The sequence below is a fragment of the Paracoccidioides lutzii genome (assembly GCF_000150705.2).
Source record: "Paracoccidioides lutzii Pb01 unplaced genomic scaffold supercont2.29, whole genome shotgun sequence".
NCBI lineage: Eukaryota > Fungi > Ascomycota > Eurotiomycetes > Onygenales > Ajellomycetaceae > Paracoccidioides > Paracoccidioides lutzii.
In genome coordinates, this window is record NW_015440975.1 from 38,982 (window position 1) to 52,452 (window position 13,471).

Here is a 13,471-nt window from a genome sequence, read left to right on the forward strand (position 1 = left end):
TGCTGAGAGAATAGGAGAGGATATATATAGCCAATCTTTTTGATAATTAACTTCCAGCCGTCATGAGCTGTTCTCCCGTTTTACAAGTCCAAGAAATGGACCTTCAGTCTGCCAGCCCGTTTTTCTGGCTTCCGCGAGAGATAAATGGATCAGATCTATACCACTCTTTTCACCTCAACTAGACTTACTTTCGGCGAGCTATCCGCGGAATTACCGATTTGTAATACCTGCAGTCAATTCTCTGGCTATTCTACGTTCGTGTCGCCGGATCCACAGTGAAACAAAGTCCCTCTGGCTTAGACATGTCATTTTTAACTTTGGACATGTAGAAGACTTGATGGACAAGTTCTCTACTCTCCCTGACTCTACCCTTACGCAGATCCGACTTGTTAGAACACGGGTAAGATCAGTCGCGATGTTGCCGCCTCACCGCAGCGGTTATAATGATGAGGCGGTACGCTACGAGGTTCCGATGATTCTCAAGCTTTTGCCCAGGCTCCGTCTGGACACTCTTACCATCATAGCGGATGCCGAACCGGAATTTGCGTACTTTACTCTTGAAATGTTCCTATCGAAAGGACACGGCTGGAAAACGCTCCGGTTCATCACGCCTATGTCGTCAATTTTGGCATTTAATACATTGCGCCCCCCCCCCCATGTGCTTTCAGATGAAGTTTGGTTTCAACGTAAACCCCAGCCTATGGCCTGGCATGAATCTCTGCTACGGCGAGATGGGCTAGACTCGGGAGCTTCGGTTGTCATTTTACCGCTCAACATGTCCCGGAGTTCCAGGATCTGTGTTAGACCCTGCTTGCCGCGAGCTCTCTGGCCAATCGGCCCCATGTCCTGAACTACTAGAGAAATTTGGGACTACAGAGAACGAAGGGCTTCTTGCTGATGACGAACGGCTAAGGGAAACTCTAACTATCGTCAAGCGTGGCCGGAGTGCAGATATATCAGACGTCGGGGGACCTCCATATCGTTCTGAAGATCCTAGGAAATGGGGCGCTCATGATATAGCATGGAAATATATTAGGAAGGGATTCATTAATTCTATGTACATTTGGACGCATGGATTGAAATTTGCATCGTTAATACTCAATGGTGAAGGGGAACCGGAACACGATGTTTACAATGACCCTGATGAATATGGGGAACCACGTTCCCCGATACGCTGAAGGCTCGGTGCAAAGGTTGGTGTATTCGATCTCGTGCAAACCCACATAGCCCAGCACCCCAAGACTGTTCTCATGGCTGAATATTTATATCAAACCTTTTGGTTTACTTTATTTATTTCTTTATTTACTTACTTTGCATTATCTGGACTGTGTTATTATGGTAGTTTCCATGTCTGTCAGCAGCGGGAATCGAATTTGAAGTGTTTTGCCTCCATAGACTAACTAGTTACGGCATGCGCCCTCTGTCAGAGCTTAGATAGTTACATAATCAAGGGCAATGTGAACAAATGATGTAATAGTCATCTCTCGTTTTCATTCCCGTAGTGAAATCCTCCTTTTGCGCTCATCTCATCACGACCTTGAAAGAGAAGAAATCAGTATGGCAAACCCAATCCAGCCGGACTTGTGGGTCGGGCACTTCAAACGTCAGAGAGTAGACTCAACTCGAGTCAGTTCATCTGACCTGCCGCCGTAGTTAATGACGAGAGCATTGAACCTCCTCTCTGGCCGCATTCATTGGATTCCATAGGAGTTATATTTGTTAATCTCTTTTCACTTATCTTTCACGATGGCCGCTGAAGGTGTGCGTTGCCCACAGCCTGTGAGGCCGTCGTCGCTAAGCAGCCCGGCAGCCCCTGCCAGCATTGATCCTGAGCGTCAACCCACGAAGCCGCGTCAACCAACAATGCTCAAACAACGTTTTGAGTACGACAACTCAGATCTACGGGTGGAGGAACGCTGTCAGGAACAGTTATCCTCGGTGTCTCGTTGGATGTTGAATGTTCCTATTCCGGAAATCATTCTCCGCCCGAATACAGCACCACCTTTTTTGAGCACTGAGAAGCTCTCTGCACCGGCCCTAGACCAACCCGACTTCAGACTACCTTCTTGTGAGCTGGAGGTCGACATGTCGCAACAGGATTTAATGAAATGTGATTCTGTCTCTTCCTCTTCACACACAAAGCTGAGCATATCGGATCCTTTGTACCGTGTAGCAGTTCACCGGAATGGCATTACCTTGGATTTAACTGGGAGAGCAATAGCAGAAGAACCAGATATTAAGGAGCTGCTAAATACATATGTTCTCAAGCCGCGAGAAGGATCTCCGCCCCTGTCGGACGAAGAAACTAACGAGGTGGTGATGGTAGCAGGAGATCTTATAAACTATGGTGAAGGAAAAGTAATGAACATCATACACACCAAAGCGTTCCCTGTGAGTCGTCCTGGCGTCATTGAAGGGGGCAACATTCTGTGGACAACAAAGCCCTTACCAATGAACCCCAAATATCTACACCATCTCGATGCACCAAAACCTGACCGGCATTATGGCTATGCTTATGAAAGCGAGATTTGCTGGAAGGACGAGGAGATGGCTGTGATCTGCCACCGGACGGCGCAGCCCTACACCCAACCAACTAGAGAGAATATACTTCCGTTTCTAGCTCTTGAATTCAAGGCAGAAGCTACCGGAGGCACGTTATATTGTGCCGAGAACCAATGCGCGGGGAGTGGTACCCACAGCGTAGCATCTCAGCGTTGGTTTCTAAATCAGGCTTTCCCCTCCCAGGACCCCGCGACTACGGATGCTGTCGCTTTCGTCGGAGCTGTCTCGTCACGAATGGCCGTATTTTATATTGTCTGGTACTCTAATATCAAAGCGCGCTATATCATGTCAAAGATCAAGGCCATTTCGCTAATGGAGGCTTCAGATATTCAACCGTGTAGGGATCTTGTAAATAACATTATGGATTATGGAATGGGCCAACGGCTGCGTCGTATTCGAGAGGCGCTTGCCAAATTGCATCCCATCCCCCCGCACTGGGACGAAATCTCTCCCGGCTAGTGTCATTGCCCCGGGCTGTCTTCGATTCTATTCTTCGAAGGGCACCTGTCCTATTAACTCCGGAAGATGCAGAAAGGTAGACCTTCGAATTCACGATGAAGTTTCAGAGTGCAGCAGATTCCCTAACCACTCTCCAACAAACGGACATTGCTTTCCTCACACCATGCCGGGCGGGAAGATTAGGGTGGAAGAACATATCCTTTCACCCGTTCATGTGTTACAAGTGCTAGAACCAGCATCAGCAGTTTTAGGCGTTTGTCCTATGAAAAGGGTGAATGGTATTCATAGGGCGAAGGCAACAATACGCTTTTAGGTTAATCACAGAGAAAGTGAAGTTGAAGAGCTTGCAGAGGTGTGGAAGTGAACAAGGATGGACAAAAAACCCCCTCTTCATTCCAGCTTAGTTACATAACATGTCCCTTCTTTCATACAATCTGCAAAAGCAGGATCCCATCATGGGCAAGGCGCACCGCCATTTGCAGAGGGGTGTTGCTGTGGTTATCTGCTAAATTGGGGTTTGTTTTCTTGAGAAGAAGCTCAACAGCAGAAGCCATCTTCCGCCACACGTAAAGAAACTCTATCCGCTATTCTTGGTGTTTTGACTGAAGCGAGGCCGTCATAGCTGCTGAGATTTGATCAGAGGTGGAAATAGATAAATCAGAGCATGGAGGACAAGCAAGCGGTCGGTCTCATGTATTTGCGCGCACTGATGTCTTTTTTCCTTCCCGGTCTGATTCCGGTCATCTTTCGGATGCTGAAGGTGCTGAACCGTGGATTAACTTCGTCAGTCCTTGCACAACCCCGTAAATTGTCAGAATAGAAATATCAGAAAGAACAAAGTACAGCGGATATTCTCGAGGTATGGCATCATAACTAACTACCTCTCAAGGGGTGTCTTTTCATTCCTCTCGTATGCTCCGGTCATCTGTTTTCCTTTTTCATGCGCGTTTGGCTTCTTGATATTAGTTTAAAAGCTCCGTCGTGGGCAACCTGCAGCCAGCCACTGCTCCCTGTCGTTTATTGGATTGTCTTGCTTTGCAAATGTAGAAAAATAGCTGAGGAAACATCACGAGAGAATTTCTTTTCATCTTGTTTTACTTGATGTTTAATTATTTTATGTGGATTTGTGTTTTATTTTAATCCCCCGTCTATTGGTCCCGATCTTAAAAAGGAACGTTCATGTCCAACCGAAGTTTCTTCTACATTCTCACTACCGCACCGAGAATGGAGTGCTCGCCGGTTGATATCTCACAAACTCGGATGAAGACACTGCCCCGCCTGTTGCCCATACATACTCCTCTGCTAGCCACAAAGGTGTCATATCAATGACTCTACTGACTTCTTCCTCTTCCTCCTCTTCCTTCTCTTCCTCCTCTTCCTCCTCTTCCTCCTCCCCCTCTCCCTCCTCCTCCTCCTCCCCCCACTCCTCCCCCTCCTCTTCCACTTCCACTTCCATTTCATCCTCCATCTCCATCTCCACTTCCTTAGTATCCATTACTGTCCGTAGCCTCATGCCAGGCTGGCTTGCAATAAGCGTCTTCACAACTTGCTGATGCCCGTACACGGTGGCGAAGAATAATGGCAACCACGGGGGGTAGCAAGAGGAAGGATTGCCGCCCTTTCTAGAGCGCGAGTGCAAGCGCATGTACATCTTCATCACCTCCTGATATCCGCCATCCATCGACTTCAGCAGACGCATGAACCCCCGATCAGAGTGAGACTTGGGGCCATGGGCGCCTGCATCTAGCAGTTGTAGAACAATCCTATCGTGTCCGTTCATTGCCGCCAGAGTCAGTGCAAAAGGGAGGGAAGCCCGTTGGATGTTCTTGCTCCGACCCCTCCCAGTGCTGCGGTGTGCAAGCAACACCTTGACAAGATCTTTAAAGCCATGCAGGGCAGCATAGCATAGCGGCGTCCTTCCCAATTCGTCCATAGTGTTCGTTGGATCAATTTCATCGTCGTCCAAGTCCATGGCGAGGATATGTTTCAACAAGCTGGCATGACCATTACGCATAGCCAACTGAAATAGAGCATCGTGACATAGATGAAGCTCGCTGTTAGTATGAGTTCCAGTCCTGCTATATGCCAACTTCGGATCCGCCCCGGCTTTAAAGAGAAAGTCCATCGTCTCTAGTGCCTCTTTCCTCCAAGCGCGCTCGAACAGCGTTTGACCTTCCCCGTACTCGCTGGCATCAACATCGGCACCATGCTTCACCAACAAATGGAGCATATCCATAGTTGAATCTGAAGGGTAGACGTGACACACCGGCGATCTTCCATGATAATCTCTAGAATTAACATCCACGTCCGCGGATTTGAGAAGCAGTTGGGCAACCTCATACTTGCTCATGCGCACCGCATGTGCCAGCGCTGTCATCCCATCCCGGTCCCTTTGATCAGGTATGATTCCCTTCTGCCCAAGGAGCACCCGGACGAGGGCTGCACCCTTCTGAGACTCCACTGCCGCCACTACTAGCGCAGGCATACCATCCGATGTGCACGAGTTGATGTCCACATGCTTTCCGAGCGACAGTAATAGCCATAAAATCTGCTCGGTCGAATCCATCGCCTTGGTGAACACCGTCCAATAGCGATCCGGCCCTTGTAGGCGGTTCACATCGACTGGACGAGACTGGGAGAGCAGAAGGCGCACCATCTCCTCATGACAAGCCTCCACCGCCCAGAATATGGGCGTATACCCATTGTCGTCGACGGAGTCTGGATCCACGCCGCGATCTAGAAGTAGGCGGGCGATGTCTCCTTGCCCAGCTCGGACAGCATAGCCTATCGCCGTGACGCCGCTACGATCTCGCGCCTCAAGATCCACCACACCACACCCAGCATCGCAGTATTCAAGCAGGAGGCGAACCACATCGATACACCCCGACCTAGCGGCAAGCATCAACGGCGTCCCTTCAAAACTTCCCTGATTTGGATCAGCCCCATACTCCAACAACAGCCGCGCAATAGCTACAGATCCCCTTTTTTCCGCCGCGACCGCCAGCGGCATGCGGCCATCCTTATCTACATGTCTTGGATTCGCTCCATGCTTCAACAGCAGTCGCATGACAGCTTCCAGCCTCTCCTCGAATTCCCTCGCCCTTTGTTGCGCTTCCATGTCGACGTATGACCCAAGGAAATATCCATGCTTCGAAGCAGCCGCAATTGCCACCCTAGACAACGCCGTCCTCCTCATCCAATCCGTTGAATCTACATTAACCACGTTGAATTCCTCAAGCAACATCTCCACAACCTCCACCTGCCCTTCTTCTGCCGCCATCGCTAACAGCGGCCTATTAACATACAAGTTAGACTTAGAACGCTCACCTGCCCGCTCGTTCTCCCGCTCGTGACGCATGCCTGGAATAACGCCCCCATTACTCGAAATCAACAACCTCAGCATCTCCATATGCCCAGCCCGCGCCGCAATCGTGAACGGCGTCTGCACGCCCGATTTGCCTGATCGTGTCGGCACGCGCCCGGATTTGGCGTGGATGTCCGCGCCATAATTTATGAGATGTTTAGCGGTCGCGATGCAGTCGCAGGTAGCAGCCCAGATGAGGGCGGAGGAGTTGTCGTGCCTGATGTTCTGGGTGTAGAGGGTGGAGTGGAGGAGGGCATGTGTGTAGCGGTTTGTTTGGAGGAAGGAGTTGAGCGAGGCACGGTCGGGGAGCTTCGAGGCGATTTGGAGGAGGAGTTCTGGGGGGAGGGAGGTTAGGGTTAACGGGGACATGGGCGCGGTGGGTTGGTTGGGCGGGGTCAGGGATGGCACTGGACTGCTGGTTCGGGGCGGCGGCGAGGAGATATGCAGTTAGCGGGATTAATATGCTCTAGTCTTCCCGCCTTGTGAGGGATGGGGAATCGTGGGGAAACAGGATGTTTCTGGATATAACAGTGGATATAAATGTTATTTAATCTATTTCGAGTGGAAATAACGTAAATAACTGATTTTAGAAAGAGAGTAGTTTCTTTACAAGAGAAAAGGGGGGGAGGATAGATTTGTTGCTCTGCGTCGTCTAAAATCAATATATTCAGCCCCTGAATGCCAAATGATGATGACCAGAATGTCTAGATATATGAAGGAACTGCAGGTCGGAACAAGGGGAAGGACAACAACGAGAACAAAACGAGACAAGGAGACAGTTTCATTTCACCTGAACTAAGCGTAGAAGATGAGCTCCAAGTTGAATGGAAGATTTAAATGTATGCTGCAGGAGTTTCGTGGTCGCGTAACTATTTAGGTGTCCTGTATATCAGGCACCGCCGGGCAGGCAGCTTACAGACAGCGGGCGTCGAATCAGATGCTGCATATAAGATAAATAAAGAAATATAAAAAAAATAAAAATGACATCGGCAATCAACGCCTCAAAGAATCCAATTATTTATTGGACATATCAGTCCAGTCAGGATGAGAAGGTCAAGACATCAAGTGAAATCCGGAGTAATGCCCTCAAAAAAAAAAAAAAAATTCAATCACAAGAATTAACCATAATTATAGATTTGATTTTAGAAGCAAAATGGACGTCTATTGTACTTGAAATGAACAGAGTCAAATTTGATGATACATGCAATTGTCAAAAAATATCATCTCATCTGTCTTATAACTAGTTTAACCAGAATCCATGTCTGTCATTTGCAACTAGTTAGAACGAATCCATATGACTAAAGTGCAATATCTACTTTGCCTTACCAGCAAACATCACGCAAGACCTCATGAACTGGAATAAAGGAAACAGTCGAGATTGAAGAGAGAGATAAGGGACAGCAACCCTGAAGATAGAGGGAAGTGTAAAACGCCAAACTCACTGGGTAGCTTTGGAAAAGAACAGCCGGAGATTATTAAATTTCACCTGAGGACAGTCGTCGCGATACAACACACGCATAGGCTTAGCTGACATAGCAACGAGCAAAGAAAAGGAAATAGACAGCATATTCATGGAAAGCGAAGAATAGAACCGGTTTGTTTGGGAGGGGGGGGGGAAGGAATCATCTTACTTTAGTCCACAGGAAGCAATGTGGTGCATGGAATAAGGACAAGACGCACACATCATCGCTCGTCGTCCGCGCATTGACGGGTGGCGTGTAGTGCTCTGCAAACCTGCAAAACTATCTATCCACAGATCACTTCCTAGTTTCTTCGCAGCACTGCGCTCGTCGGGTTCCCAGCGGAGCATCCTCAGGATGAAAGCGAGGAATACCCTTCCCTTCAATCATCTTTAGAGAATCCGCGAGGGCGGAGCGGGTTGGGTTCAGTCCGGGGTATTTGAATATGCCTAGGTGGATGAGTGAATGGTTCCGAATGAGCGCAGATTGCATCCGGCAGAGTATTTGAATAGGTGGACAAGGCAATCCATAACATACCTTCTTCGTCAAAATGTGTTTCAGCTGCTTCTTTATCAATGCAGTTATTCGCCTTGATCTTGACTGGAACATAACGTCGTGTCAGCCAGCGCCAACCTGGAGCTGTTGTTAGCCAGAAAACAGGCCGAAACAAATGAGACAGACATATGAGGACCCGCTGGTTGAGATCTCACGCCAGCCATACAGTTGCCTTAGTGCCATATCCCAGTTTCGCGGCAAGCTGCTATCTATCATTCAGAAGCTGTAAAAGCTCGCCGGGTAGAGACTGCTCGATTTATAATAAGGTGCGCGTTTCTTCTCAACTTTCACTGCTTCTGCCTTTGAGGCGCCAGCTGGTTTTCCACTCTGTTATCAATGTATCTTTCATACTTAGGCATTGGCTCAGTGTCTTTCCACACTATCTCAGCCTGATTCAAAGGACTTATTGCAAGATTTTCACGGCAGCAAGTCTCCCGCTCGCGATGAAGTAAACGTCTTGACGGCGCATTTGTGGGCCTTTCTTTTTATACCCTTCTCACGATGATAACTCTTTCGCTAGGTTCGCCTAACAGCGTGTCTTTGACCTTTTAATACTTCTCGCGATGAGAGCTCTTTTCCTTTAGTTCAACAGCGTGATTTAGACATTCAGTCGCTAGTTGTAATGAGGCAGAGACGATTTCAAATATCCCAAGTTACCCGATCCTCCGCCGAGATGCACGACTCTCTTGCCAAGCTGCTGCTGAGATAATGACGGCTCCTGGAATTCTCATCTGGCTGATCATCATGCTGTGTCGCGCGCAAGGTAAACATGGGCAGGGCTTTAGCCTGGGGAGGGTCCATGAGTGTAAATAATGCAGGCGTGGGCCGGCCAAGATAGATATGGGATTCGATAAGTTTAAAAGAAGAACAAAATCGTGGGCGACATTTTTGAGAAGACGGTGGCCATTGTTTTTTTCATAGAATGCTTTCAAAGTTTGCAGATAATCCTGCCCCTTAGAGAATTGGTACCCGTTCATAATGGAAAATGGGGTCTTCAAAAGAGTCAAAATGATGCCTCGGTTTAAGTAGGAAAAAGGAAGAGGTGGTTTTAATGCCATATTAAGTCAAGTGGAAACGGGTGACTGGGGTCAAATGCTGGGGGTGGGAATCCCTGAATTTGCAGATCGAGGCGAACCTTGCATAGTTGTGGGACTTTTTGACCACCGACCCAAAAGGACCAATCCGTACTTCCGCTTCCAAGACTATTTGGGTTTATGAGGAATCACTGCAGTTGTGTCAGCGGTGAGAAGTTGAACAAATAACTTGAAAAAAAAAAAAAAATAGATTTTAAAACGTATTCCGTACTGTACATAGGAAAATGCAGGATGGAATATGACAGTATAATACAGTCACGTCCAGGGAGAGACGTAGTGATCACAAAGCGAGATTCTAGCAGCTTTTTTTTGGGGGGGGCGCCAAAAACTGCAACAAAAAACGAAAAAAGAGAGAGAGAGAGAGGACAAAACAATGGAAGCAAGGAAAATGGATGGTAAAGATTCGTCTTCACCCACCTCCTTTCTCCCGCAGAAATAGACATATGGTGGATGGTCAATTAAAATCCAGATTTTTGTTTTCTCTTTCTCTTTCTCTTTCTTTTCTTAATCTACAAGAGGTTTAAAAACAAAAACATATGAAAAAATAAAAAAAAGATTCTTTACATCCCATCAGCTACATGTAACAAGTAATGAAATTACGACTTCTCCAGCTCAGCCAAGATCTTCTCTCCCTTCGCGCGGGCGGACTCGAAGTCACCAACCATGTAGAATGCAGCTATATCACAGCAAAATCAGGTTAGCAACCAATCAACCCTAAAACAGGATGACAAATCGGGGGGCGAAACTAAGTTCAAAAAGGGCAAATGGGAATAAGAAAAAATAAACTCAATACATACCTTCGGGCAAATCATCACCCTCCCCATTCATAATCGCCTTAAAGCTACGAATCGTATCCTTCAAATCCACCAATTTCCCCTCAATGCCCGTGAAAACCTGTGCAACAGTAAACGGTTGCGACAGGAACCGCTGCAACTTCCGCGCCCGCTCAACAGTCAGTTTATCCGCCTCAGACAACTCATCCATACCCAGAATGGCAATAATGTCCTGCAGAGACTTATACTCCTGCAACATCTGCTGTACGCGCGTCGCAACCTCGTAATGCTCCTCGCCCACGATACGTGGGTCCAACATGCGCGACTTACTGTCCAGCGGGTCGACGGCCGGGTAGATGCCCAGCTCGGAGATTCCGCGGGACAAGACGGTTGTGGCATCCAGATGGGCGAAGGTGGTGGCGGGGGCGGGATCTGTCAGGTCGTCTGCGGGGACGTAGACGGCTTGCACGGAGGTGATGGAGCCTTTTGTTGTAGTTGTGATGCGCTCTTGCATACCACCCATGTCGACGGCGAGGGTAGGTTGATAGCCGACGGCGGAGGGGATGCGGCCTAGCAGGGCGGACACTTCGGAACCGGCTTGGGTGAAGCGGAAGATATTGTCGATGAAGAGGAGCACTAGGTGGTGTTAGTTTGGAAAGCGCGCAAGAATATACATGTAATGGGGGAACGTACCATCTTGGCCTTCTTCGTCACGGAAGTATTCAGCGATGGTCAGACCGGTCAGGGCGACACGGGCACGGGCTCCGGGGGGCTCATTCATCTGGCCGAAGACGAGAGCGACTTTGGACTCGCCATCCAGCTGGATGACGCGGGTTTCCTGCATTTCGTGGTACAAATCGTTTCCTTCACGGGTACGCTCACCGACACCGGTGAACACGGAGTAACCACCGTGAGCCTTGGCAATGTTGTTCTATGAATTCGTTAGAAACACATGAAAAATAGAAGGTATGTTATATATAAACGAGAAAGAAACATACAATCAGTTCCTGAATAAAGACAGTCTTTCCGACACCAGCACCACCGAAAAGACCAATCTTTCCACCACGGGCGTAGGGAGCAAGTAGATCGACGACCTTGATACCAGTAACCAGGACCTCAGCAGTGGTAGACTGCTCGACGAATTCAGGAGCCTCAGCGTGAATAGGGGCCTTCTTGGAGTGCTTGATTGGACCGCGCTCGTCGATCGGGTCACCAGTGACATTCATGATGCGGCCAAGGGTGCCTGGGCCAACGGGGATCATGATGGGGGCGCCAGTGTCAGTAACAGAGGCGCCACGGACGAGACCCTCGGTACCTGTATTGTTGGTTAGATGGAGTCCTTATGGGGAAGAGGGGTATGGAGAGTATGAAATGTACCATCCATAGCAATTGTTCGGACTACGTTTTCTCCCAAATGTTGCTGGAATCAATTCATTTAGCAAAATTGGATTTGGCGTATAGAGAGGGGAGAAGATAACACGTACCGCTACCTCGAGGACGAGTTTTTGGTTGCCATTGGTAGTTTCCAAGGCGTTGAGAATGGAAGGAAGTTGTTCACCGTCGAATTTTACTACATGAGAGAACGGAAGCAATTGGTCAGCCAAAAAAAAAAAAAAAAAAAAAAAAAAAAATTAAAAATAAAAATAAAAATAAAAATAAAAAAAGTCTCCAACAGCATATATCCATCCCAGCCACATCAGAGCCATTGACCCGGCCAAACGATGGAAAACCAGCATAATTTTATGTCTATCGATGGTGATGGTTGTCCTTGGATGAAATAGTTTTCATTTTCTGTGTGATTTTCTACCCTGCCATATAATTTCCCACCACAAGAACACCACACGACTTACCGTCAACAACAGCACCGATGACCTGATGGATCTTTCCAACTTGTCCAGAGGAGGTGCTGGCATATCTGGAGGCCAGCGAGCGCAGGGCTGGGTTCTGTGGAAGTCTGAGGGAAGATCGCGCCAGGGCAGACCTGGCGAAGGTCCGGGCAACACCGCTAACCGTAGAATATTAGCATGGGCGAGAAAAATTAGGTCAATTGGATGAGAGCGGGGGCTGTGAATACCTCTTGAACATGATGGAAGTGATGTGGAGGAGTGGAGGGGGGACTTGGCGGAAGGGAGAGAGAGGAGAAGAGAGGAAGAGAACGAGGGTGAGGTTGAAGTTGACGGGGTGAGGTGCGAGGTTTCGGGTTAGGGAATCGAGAAAATGTGGATGAGAAGAGCGAATTTTGGTTAGTGCGGGAGAAACGGGCAGAAAAAGGGCACAACGGGACTCAAAACGGGACTCGGAGGGACGTTGGGCGATGGGATTGGCCGCGAGGGGTTGTATTGGTATTAACAGGTATCGGGTATTATACCGTCGTGGCCTCATGCCCGGCTGTCGAGCGGGATGGTGTGTATTGATACATTGATGACGGTACTGATACACAAACTTTCACGTGCGGCAGTCTGTCGTTGGCTGCCCGAGTGTGGTCCAACCGTTGCCAGGGGTGCCATAAATTACCGCTAGTACTGCTGGACCCATGGCAATCCAATGTAGAGTATATCGGACTACAGGGGGGCCGGCGTCGGAGATCGAGAAGATCGAGAAGATAGAGATAGTTATATAAACATGTAAAAGAGAGATGATGATTCATTACATTGTGCCATCATCATTAACAATCCGCTACGTTGGATTTGCACTGCTGACTACTCCGTATTCGAGGTTTAACTGCAGTGGAGTGATACAAACTCAACCCAAACAACCGGGTAACTCCGCATCAATGTAGTCTGACTACCTATTATTGATTTGGTAACCCCCATGGCTGCTGGAACTTAGTTCTCAGGGGCCCATTGCTTACTCTGTTACTTAGTTGGTACTTTGGCAGTTGGTTAAGAATCATCTTTTCATGCACGTTTTGGTGATGTTCCCCCCCCATCCAACACCCAGAAATCGCCCGGTATACGACTGACTATAGAACTACGCATCCCCACAAACACAAAACCGCCGTCATTCTGATCTGTCTTCCTGGCCTCTCCTCGATTCAACATACGCCCTGATGAGAGGGTTACATAGTCTTTTAGGATCCTGCGGTGGTGTCCTAACAAACAAAACAACCCACGGCCACACGGGACCAAAGCAAGCCCCCGCAATTCAAGCTCTGGCGGAACCCCCGCAACAGGTTGTTCAACGTTCAAATCCACTCGGATCCAA

At 48.4% G+C, this 13,471-nt stretch overlaps 5 protein-coding genes across 5 annotated transcripts; 2 read left to right on the top strand and 3 right to left on the bottom strand.

The window, feature by feature from the left end:
- Positions 1-415: 415 nt before the first annotated feature.
- On the top strand, positions 416-1,178 carry PAAG_08033 (hypothetical protein; the record flags this gene model as incomplete). Its single annotated transcript, XM_015846401.1, has 2 exons — positions 416-673; positions 741-1,178. 2 exons carry the CDS (start codon positions 416-418, stop codon positions 1,176-1,178), a joined length of 696 nt encoding a protein of 231 aa, XP_015700836.1.
- A 568-nt stretch (positions 1,179-1,746) lies between these two features.
- On the top strand, positions 1,747-3,021 carry PAAG_08034 (hypothetical protein; the record flags this gene model as incomplete). Its single annotated transcript, XM_002789921.1, has 1 exon — positions 1,747-3,021. The coding sequence occupies one exon, from the start codon at positions 1,747-1,749 to the stop codon at positions 3,019-3,021; it is 1,275 nt and encodes a 424-aa protein (XP_002789967.1).
- Positions 3,022-4,231: 1,210 nt separating this feature from the next.
- On the bottom strand, positions 4,232-6,754 carry PAAG_08035 (hypothetical protein; the record flags this gene model as incomplete). Its single annotated transcript, XM_002789922.2, has 1 exon — positions 4,232-6,754. The coding sequence occupies one exon, from the start codon at positions 6,752-6,754 to the stop codon at positions 4,232-4,234; it is 2,523 nt and encodes an 840-aa protein (XP_002789968.1).
- Positions 6,755-8,142: 1,388 nt separating this feature from the next.
- On the bottom strand, positions 8,143-8,583 carry PAAG_08036 (hypothetical protein; the record flags this gene model as incomplete). The annotated part of the gene is made up of 3 exons (XM_015846402.1): positions 8,143-8,294; positions 8,383-8,445; positions 8,556-8,583. 3 exons carry the CDS (start codon positions 8,581-8,583, stop codon positions 8,143-8,145), a joined length of 243 nt encoding a protein of 80 aa, XP_015700837.1.
- Positions 8,584-10,090: 1,507 nt separating this feature from the next.
- On the bottom strand, positions 10,091-12,649 carry PAAG_08037 (ATP synthase subunit beta; the record flags this gene model as incomplete). Its single annotated transcript, XM_002789924.2, has 8 exons — positions 10,091-10,170; positions 10,292-10,903; positions 10,961-11,198; positions 11,266-11,582; positions 11,645-11,687; positions 11,752-11,837; positions 12,118-12,272; positions 12,342-12,649. The coding sequence occupies 8 exons, from the start codon at positions 12,647-12,649 to the stop codon at positions 10,091-10,093; spliced, it is 1,839 nt and encodes a 612-aa protein (XP_002789970.2).
- Between the last annotated feature and the right edge of the window lie 822 nt (positions 12,650-13,471).